Below are 10,021 nucleotides of genomic sequence, written 5' to 3' on the forward strand. Positions count from 1 at the left end.
TTCCTGCGAAAATGCTGTGTGGATGCCTTACGCTGAAGATTTCTGCTGAAAAAAGCAGAAAAAGTTGAAAAAACAAAAAACATTGCCCTGAGCGAGATTCGAACCTGGCCTTTCTGATCTATAGGCGGCATCTCACCTTACTGGACCAAACTGATTCTTACAAAGAAGAGGTGGAGAGACTGACAATTCTGGTGAAATTAGCAGAAGCTGCTTAGTATTGTGCTAATAAGAGGTGAAAAGGCTAAACATTTAGCAGAAAAGAGGTGAATCAGAAGAAGTTCTGCTGAAAAGAGGTAAAGAAGCAAAAAGATGAGTTGAAAAGAGGTGTAGAAGTGCTTGCTGAAGATGGCTGTATGTGTAATGACACACTGGAGAGTGTCAAGAAAGCAGAGCGCATGCAAGCAGTGAACATGTGTAGCAACTGTCACAGGTAGGATTCGAAACTCTGCCCCCGGGTCTCACGGCAGCTGCCCTACCCTCTGAGCCAAATGAGTTCTGGTCTCAAGCAAATATATGATGAGAGAGAAAATGTGCACTGTGGAGCAGAAGCTCAAATTAGCAGAAAAGAGGTGAAGAGGAAGAACTTTGTTGTGAAATGAGGTAAAGAAACTGAAATTTGTGCTTAAAACAAGTGAAAAAGCTGAACTCTGAAATCCTGCTAAAACAGTAGTAGAGGCTGATATTTTTCAGCTACTCACTGAGCCAAACTGGTTCTCACGTAACTGAAAAAAGGTGGAAAAGCTTAAAATTCTAATGAAAACAGCAGAAGAGGCTAAGTGCACTGTGGAGCAGGAGCTCTAATTAGCAGAAAAGAGGTGAAGAGGAATAATTTCTGCTGAAAAGAGGTAAAGAAGCAAAAAGCCGAGTTGAAAAGAAGTGTAGAAGCAGAAGTGCTTGCTGAAGATGGCTGTATGTGTAATGACACACTGGAGAGTGTCAAGAAAGCAGAGCGCATGCAAGCAGTGAACATGTGTAGCAGCTGTCACAGGTAGGATTCGAACCTCTGCCACCGGGTCTCACGACAGATGCCCTACCCTCTGAGCCAAATGAGTTCTGGTCACAAGCAAAGATATGATGAGAGGGAAAATGTGCACTGTGGAGCAGCAGCTCAAATTAGCAGAAAAGAGGTGAAGAGGAAGAACTTTGTTGTGAAATGAGGTAAAGAAACTGAAATTTGTGCTTAAAACAAGTGAAAAAGCTGAACTCTGAAATCCTGCTAAAACAGCAGAAGAGGCTGATATTTTTCAGCTACTCATTGAGCCAAACTGGTTCTCACGTAACTGAAAAAAGGTGGAAAAGCTTAAAATTCTAATGAAAACAGCAGAAGAGGCTGAGTGCACTGTGGAACAGAAGCTCAAATTAGCAGAAAAGAGGTGAAAACAGCAGAAGAGGGTGAGATTTGTGCTGATAAGAGGTGAAACTGCGGAACCAATCAGAGGTACTGCTTCTGTCTGCTTCATCAGGCTGTGTACTTGTATGTATTTCTGCCATAGACTGTTAACCAGAATCTGAGGTCCATATTAGAAAAGCTGCTAAAATCATTAAACTTTGCAGAATTGTAATAAATTATCAATATGAATTACCGGTCTGTGATAGTGTATAAATTTGTAGTTAAAAAAAAAACATGTGGGCCAAGGTGGAATCGAACCCACGACCTCTGGTCTGAAGAGCGGTGTCATTACCAATCGCGCCACCTCTAAGGGGGCGGGCGCTTTGAAAAAAAGGGTGATGAGGAGTCAGAATTAGATCGCGGTGAGACGCGAAAAACGCCGTTTTTTGGAGTTACAAAACGTCGTGTAACTCAAAAACTAGGTGGGATAGAAGCATAATTCTTGCACTGGGTGAATCAGCGGACTTTGGTGTACTTTGACTGCGATTTACATAGCTCTTTGTATCTCCGTCGCGGAGATATGACGAGAGAAGAAACGGCTTCATTTTCGGAATTTGAAAAATGAGAGGAGGACAGATTTCCACCCCTCAAACAAGTCTAACTCATCTCAGAACGGTAATAGGTGAGAAAATAATTCTTGAATTGTGAGTGTCAGGAGTGTCTGAAGATATACAGGGACAAGCCTCATGTCTTAACTTTGCTTCGTTAAGGAGATATGACGATTTGAAAATGCCTTCAGTTTCAGTATTTCAGCTCTGAGTTTCACAACCTCCCCATAGACTTTGAATGGGGAGTTTTTAGACCATGTGTCACTTCGAGGCAAATTGTGAAAAAAACGTAACTCTCACAATAATTATAGTGACACTGTCTTAAAGCCAGCAAAAATACCTACGTTTTGATGTATAATTTGTGGAAGTTGAGTGGAAATTGAGCGAGTAGCAAGGAGTTGTTCAGACATGAAGAGAAAATTCAGAACGGACGAGTGTGCAGTGGGAGTTAATTGCATAGCAACCATAGCAACACATGTATTTTCTGAAAAATCACAAAGTTGTAACTGAAAACTTAAAGAGTCATTACATGAAAACGGTAACAGATATGAAAAAGCTGAATCACACAGGAATAGCCCAATCATCTGAGAACGTTTTAAAGTTTGAATGGAGTTTCTAGGTGAAAGTATGAGGAAGTAGTTAAGTTTCAAAGACAAGCAAGTTTTAGCAGAATTGTAGAAGTTTCCCATTCATTTCAATGGGACAAATTAAAGGAAAAAAGTGTAATATTTTAAAAAGTATAATAGTAATAAGTACCAAAAGATATAGCAGTCGAAAGCAGAAATAGCAGAACAGTTTAGAGTTTGAATGGTAAAAATCGGCTGAAAACTGAGGGAGTAGTTAAGCGGCAAAGAAACGGAGCAACTAGAATAATAAAGGATAAAGAATAAAGAGAAACAGGATCTCAATAGTGTGGATGCCTACGGCATCCACCCAATAATAAAGATTCGAATAACAATACTGTGAATGCTTTTCAAGCATTCACACTAATTATGATGTCCATATTAGTTCTTTTAAAAAGTCAACTGATGTTGAATAAAAGAGATGTGAAACACAAAGCCTCTCTAACCTGACCAAATTTAAAATGAATCAGCTTTGTTCTGGTAACTCTTTGTTGTGTGAGTAATACCACGTAATAGAAGAAGAAAGCACAGACTACAGAGTTGTCTCTCTCTCTCTCTCTCTCTGCAAAGTCTTATTTGTTTCTGTAAAGCCAGCTTTGACCATTAGTATACAGAGGAGATGAGAGGTTATTGAACCATTATTGACTGTACACTGGGAAAGTCTAGTGATTTATATATTGTCCTTTTCCAAGATAAGCAGCCAATAAGTATTCGAATGATTTAATTCCACATTTTTGTGGTTTGTTATGACAGTTTATCATTTTCTTACTTTTCTTACGCATCATACCCATCATTCCAAATGCAGAGGCTTTAATGGAAAATTGAAGCAGATGGCACTAAACAGTGGTGACTGATCAAGAAACATAGATGTGACAGACACATTTTGTTGAAAGAAATTTACTTATTCACATATATATATATTAAGTTCAGTGGATAAAACACAGTCATATTATTTGTTGCTAATTAATGTTAATTTAATGACTAAACTTAAAATCTGCTGCTGATGGTCTTTATACCTTAAAAACAATACTGTAGAGTTACAAATTATTCTTCCTGGAGTTTCAACAACTCAAATTAGGTGTGCAAATCAAGGGCAGCATTTATTGTCATAATTCAATTCACAGTTTTTGTTATGTTACTGCTTAGTTAATTTCATGTTTTAAATGTTAGTAAGTGCGCCGCCCTGCGGTCCCTTTAAGTCGATATTTTGTGACAGTAGAAGAAGAGTTAGACAGGAAGTTCATGTTTGCTTGCGATGCTGCTTCAAGATGGCTGCTCCACATTCGTGTCCTTCTTTGGGTGTTTGTTAAAGCATTGTCTGTAAGTACTCAATGGTAAAGCAACGAGGCATTCAAAGTGCTGTCTTTATGTGTGATGGACCACAGTTAGCAAGTTTTCTATGTGCTATTCATATGTAAATGAGATCGCCAGTTCATATGCTAATTAACGGTGCTAATCGTCATGTTAGCTCTTCGAATGCATTGTTAGATCATTGGCACATGTTGTTGTTAACAGTACAGATTATTAATGTACATTTCCACATATGTTTTATTGTTACAGTTTCACAAAATGAAAGAACCAGTAAACTTCTCAAGATCTCATCTATTGTCTGGAGTTCCTGGGTTCATGTTTAGCTGTGTGGATAGCTAGTCAGACTTCTAGCGAGGCCATTTACAGTGAAAAGACAGCACCACAGCAAACATCATAGCTACAGAAGCCACCGCGTGGAGCTACAACCATCCTATAAGCTAAGTAAAGTATACGGGCGGACACAATCAAAATACAACAAATCCAAAATGTCTGAAAGTAAATCCTCCAAAGCCGAGACAGAGTCAGTCCGTTCCCACAAACCACCATCAAGAGCAGGTTCGTCAGCTAGCATTGAACTGCTCAGAGCAAGAGCAAAGGCTGAAGCTGCCCAAACAAGAGCCTCATATACAAAGAAAGAAATAGAAATTAAAGTCGAGCAAGCACGCTTACAAGCTACTCTTGACGCGCTGAGAGCGGAACAAGAGAAGGAAGCTGCCATAGCAGAAGCTAATTCTTTAGAAGCTGGTCTACTTGAATTAGGCTTCGAAACACGCAGTGTAGCTTATGGGCCACCCCTATCTGAGAGCAAAGAAAAACGCACTGCGCAGTATGTTTTGGAACAAACAGCTATCAATGCAGCAGAATCAACAGCCCCAGTAAAAACTGAATACAAAGACCCTACACCCGCCTTTCAAGAAATTGCTATAAAAGAAGGAAACAAAGCAAACTGTGCTGCTACTCATAACGAACTGTACAAGCCCCCATCCACCAACTACAAAGAGTTTACACCTCTTGTTCAGACACCATATAAATCCAGTTATACTCAGGGCAATGAACATGCCCCGAGCCAACACACTTACGACCTCGCCAAATATCTAGCCCGCAGCCAGCTCATTACTACAGGCCTTACCAGCTTTGATGACCAACCCATGAGTTACTGGGCATGGAAATCATCTTTCAAAACCGCAATAGCAGGGTTAGACCTTTCACCAGGAGAAGAGCTGGATTTGCTGGTGCGCTACCTTGGTAAAGATTCAGCTAAACAAGCCAAACAAATGAGAGCTGTCAATATCAGATGCCCTGAAGTTGGTTTAGCTATGGCTTGGGACAGACTTGAAGAAATATATGGCTCCCCAGAAGCTGTAGAGCAAGCTCTCTTTCAAAAGGTCGACAGCTTCCCTAAAATCACACTTAAAGAGCCTTATAGACTCCGTGATCTTGCCGACCTAATGTTAGAGCTAGAGACAGCCAAGTTGGACGGTTACTTACCTGGCTTGACCTACTTAGACACATCAAGAGGGATCCAAGCGATAGTCGAAAAATTGCCGTACAATCTACAAGAAAGGTGGATGAATATTGGTTCAAGGTACAAGCACGATTATGGCGTCAGCTTTCCCCCCTTTACTGTGTTTGTCAACTTCATTCGCACTGAAGCCAGAACACGAACTGACCCTAGCTTCAGCGTCCACAGCCCTAACCAACCCATAACATCAGAACGAAGACACATGCACGAAAGGTTCTCCAAAGGACCCATATCTGTTCACAAAACTCAAGTACAGGACAAGGCAGATGCAGAAAAGTCTAAGTATGCTGTGAATCCAAATAAACAGTGCCCAATTCACAGCAAGCCTCATCCTCTGAAAAGGTGCAGAGGGTTCAGAGAGAAACCCTTGGAAGAGCGCAAACAGATCCTCAAAAAATTAAACGTCTGCTTTCGCTGCTGCTCATCTACTGACCATTTAGCCAAGAACTGTGAATCAGAAACCACGTGCACTGAGTGTGACAGCAAAAATCACATTTCTGCCCTCCACCCAGGTCCAGCACCATGGGAGTCTAAATCGCCCCCTTCCCCACATCAAGGCGGGGAGAGAGACAAAGCAGACACCCAAGAAGTCACGTCTCGGTGTACTGAGGTGTGTGGGGAAGGAGTGAGCGCCAGAGAATGTTCAAAAATCACACTAGTGAATGTATACCCTGCTGGACACAGAGATCAAACAAAGAAAATGTATGCAATCTTGGACGATCAGAGCAATCGATCGCTGGCACGTTCCCAGTTCTTTGATGTTTTTCAGGTCCAAGGAGAGAGTCGCCCGTACATGTTAAAGACGTGTGCCGGACTCACAGGAGTATCAGGGAGAAGTGCTTCTGGCTTTATAGTAGAGTCAGTGAATGGAAAGGCAAGTCTTCCTCTGCCAACACTCCTCGAATGTAACGAAATTCCAGATAACCGCTCTGAGATACCAACTCCAGAAGCTGCCCAACACCACGCCCATCTACGACAGATTGCCAACTTGATCCCGCCATTAGACCCAAATGCTGACATACTACTACTGCTGGGACGAGACATGCTTCGAGTCCACAAAGTCCGGGAGCAGATAAACGGCCCAGACGACGCCCCATTTGCTCAGAGACTCGACATGGGTTGGGTCGTGGTAGGTGACATCTGTCTCGATGGAGTGCACAGACCCCCACACGTGAACAGCTATAAGACTTTCATACTGGAGAATGGCCGTGCAAGCCATTTTCAGCCATGCAACGGTCAAATAACTGTTAAAGAGACATTTACCAAAGCTCCTGAGCGCAGTCACAGCCTCCCAAGCCTTCCTGTGTCAGGATGTAATGTGGACAGCATTGGTCAGCAGGTCTTCACACGAACAGCGGATGATCACAAACTTGCACCATCAGTTGAGGATATGCAGTTTCTCCAAATAATGGACTCAGAGTTCTATCAGGGCAGCGACAATAGCTGGGTTGGTCCTCTGCCTTTTCGATCGCCTCGACAACGGCTCCCGAACAACAGACAACTAGCCTACGATCGCCTTATGTCACTCCGGCGCACTCTTGAAAAACGACCTGAAATGAAAACACACTTTCTGGAGTTTATGGAGAACATGCTTACCAGAGGACATGCTGAAGTGGCACCAGCTCTCAGTCAGAACCAGGAATGCTGGTACCTCCCTTTGTTTGGGGTTTACCATCCAAAGAAACCCGCCAAAATTAGGGTCGTGTTCGACTCAAGCGCCCCACATGAAGGAGTCTCTCTCAACGACGTGTTGCTAACAGGCCCCGACCTCAACAACAGTCTTGTTGGGGTGCTCATAAGATTCAGAAAGGAGCAGGTGGCCATAACGGCGGACATTGAACATATGTTCCACTGTTTTGTTGTCAAAGAGAGCCACAGAGACTTTCTCCGCTTCTTGTGGTACAAAGATAACGACATGTCATCTGAAGTTATAGAGTATCGCATGCGAGTGCACATTTTTGGGAACAGTCCCTCCCCCTCTGTCGCCATATATGGGTTGAAGAAAGCAGCAGCGACTGGTGAGCTAGATTTTGGGATTGAGGTGCGGACATTCATTGAGCGAGATTTCTATGTCGATGACGCTCTCAAGTCATTTCCTACTGAAGAAAAGGCCATACAAGTTCTCCAACAAGCTCAACGGGCTCTTGCTTCTTCAAACCTCAGACTACACAAAGTAATCTCCAACCGCCCTACAGTCCTAGAAGCTTTCCCACCAGAGGACAGGGCAAAAAACATTGGAAACTTAGACCTGTGTGCTCAAGACTCGCCAGTGCAACGCAGTTTGGGGCTGCTGTGGAATGTTGACACAGACACCTTCACATTCAAAGTTGACAATGAGCAAAAGGCCTTCACACGTAGAGGTGTCCTCTCTACTGTCAACAGTCTCTACGACCCTCTGGGGTTTCTCGCTCCAATCACAATTCAAGGCAGACTGATTCTTAGAGAACTTACCAGCTTGACGGACGACTGGGATGCAGCACTCCCAGACAACATGAAGGCAGAGTGGAGCAATTGGAAGGACTCACTTCAAGATTTAGAAGATCTCCAAATACCACGCCCCTACACTTCTCTCTCTACATCTGGCGCCCAAACCAAAACACTTTGTGTATTCGCTGATGCATCCGTGAAAGCCATTGCAGCTGTCGCTTACATCAAACTGTCTACTTCGAACAAAACAGAAATCGGCTTTGTGTTTGGAAAAACAAAGCTAGCTCCTCAAGCCGGCCTCACAATTCCAAGATTAGAGTTATGTGCCGCAGTGCTTGCAGTTGAAGTTGCGGAGCTGATAGTAGCAGAAATAGACATCATGTTTGACGACATTGAGTACTACACTGACAGTAAAGTCGTGCTAGGCTACATCCACAATCAGTCACGAAGATTTTATGTGTACGTGCATAACAGGGTCCAACGCATCCTCCAATCAACATGCTCCAACCAGTGGAGGCACGTTCCATCCGAACTCAACCCAGCAGATCATGGGTCCCGCTCCGTTGCAGCAGCGCAACTGAGCAGCACAACATGGTTTAAAGGGCCAGCCTTTCTCCTCAAACCGTCCGCACAGTCGCAATCTCCAGTCACGTTTGACCTTGTGGATCCCACTCTTGATACAGAAATACGTCCGCTGGTGACAACAAATCTGACACAAATCGCAAGGTCAACAGTAAGTTCATCCCATCTTGAGAGGTTTTCCAACTACAGTCCTCTCCTCAGAGCAGTTGCCCGCTTGACCCACATTGCTCGTTCCTTTGGTCGATCCAACCAAGCATCCAGCTGTCGTGGTTGGCATCTCTGTCAACCCACAGTGGAAGAATTGGAAAATGCGAAGGTCTGTATCATAAAGAGCGTTCAGAGTGAGTGCTACGAAAAGGAAATAAAGTGTATTCAGGAAGGGATCCCTATTCCCCCCTCAAGCAGTCTTTGGAAACTGCATCCTATTCTAGATAGCAATGGACTCTTAAGAGTTGGAGGCCGAATCATACAATCTGAACTGGGTATCGACACCACTCACCCTCTCATCATCCCTGCCCGACACCACTTGGGAACGCTCTTAATACGGCACTATCACGAGACTGTGAAACACCAAGGAAGACATTTCACGGAAGGTGCCATTAGAGCTGCAGGATTCTGGATGGTAGGAGCCAAAAGGGCTATCAGCACAGTGCTTTTTAAGTGTGTCACATGCAAGAAATTGAGAGGAAAAGCGGAATGTCAGCAAATGGGAAACTTACCATCTGAACGAATGCAAGTTGCACCCCCCTTCACATATGTGGGTGTAGACGTGTTCGGGCCATGGGACATTGTAACCCGGCGCACGAGAGGAGGACAAGCTAGCTCTAAAAGGTGGGCCGTGATGTTCTCATGTCTGTCAACAAGAGCAGTCCATATCGAGTTGATCGAATCAATGAGCACAGACAGCTTTATAAATGCTTTAAGGCGACTTTTTGCAATCAGAGGCCCAGCAAGACAACTAAGATCGGATTGCGGTACGAACTTTATCGGCGCCTCTCGGGAACTGAAAATGGACGGATCGAACATGTCAGTCAAGGATGTCGAAGGCTACTTAAGCAAACAAAACTGTTCATGGATCTTCAACCCACCTCATGCATCCCATATGGGCGGTGCCTGGGAGCGGATGATTGGGATTGCGAGGCGAATCCTCGACTCTATGTTACAGGACTGCAAAAGAACACTACTAACACATGAACTGTTGTCAACATTCATGGCAGAAGTCTGTGCCATCATGAATGCTCGCCCCCTGATTCCTGTGTCCACCGATCCTGAGTCACCCCTCATCCTCACGCCGTCGATGCTGCTCACGATGAAACCAGACTCAGCAGCGCCACCCCCTGGTGACTTTGGAAAGGGGATATTTCTGAAAGAACAATGGAGAAGAGTACAAGGTCTCGCTGACATGTTCTGGTCCAAATGGAGACGGGAATACCTTCATACTCTTCAGTTGCGACACAAATGGCAGGACAAGAAACAAAGTCTCAAGGAAGGAGACATCGTTCTGCTCAAAGACATTCAGGTGAAGAGGGGCGATTGGCCCATGTGTATCATAACCAAGACTTTCCCAGGGAACGATGGACTTGTCCGGAAAGTCGAAGTAACTACTTCGCACTCAGGC

At 44.0% G+C, this 10,021-nt stretch overlaps 1 protein-coding gene across 1 annotated transcript; it reads left to right on the forward strand.

Moving 5' to 3' along the window:
* Window positions 1-3,769: 3,769 nt before the first annotated feature.
* On the forward strand, window positions 3,770-9,590 carry LOC309714590 (uncharacterized protein; the record flags this gene model as incomplete). Its single annotated transcript, XM_082547140.1, has 4 exons — window positions 3,770-3,881; window positions 4,122-6,004; window positions 6,164-9,522; window positions 9,569-9,590. The coding sequence occupies exons 2-4, from the start codon at window positions 4,358-4,360 to the stop codon at window positions 9,588-9,590; spliced, it is 5,028 nt and encodes a 1,675-aa protein (XP_082403266.1). The 5' UTR covers window positions 3,770-3,881; window positions 4,122-4,357.
* Between the last annotated feature and the right edge of the window lie 431 nt (window positions 9,591-10,021).

Source organism: Aulonocara stuartgranti, assembly GCF_965226115.1.
Source record: "Aulonocara stuartgranti genome assembly, chromosome: 9".
Classification (NCBI taxonomy): domain Eukaryota; kingdom Metazoa; phylum Chordata; class Actinopteri; order Cichliformes; family Cichlidae; genus Aulonocara; species Aulonocara stuartgranti.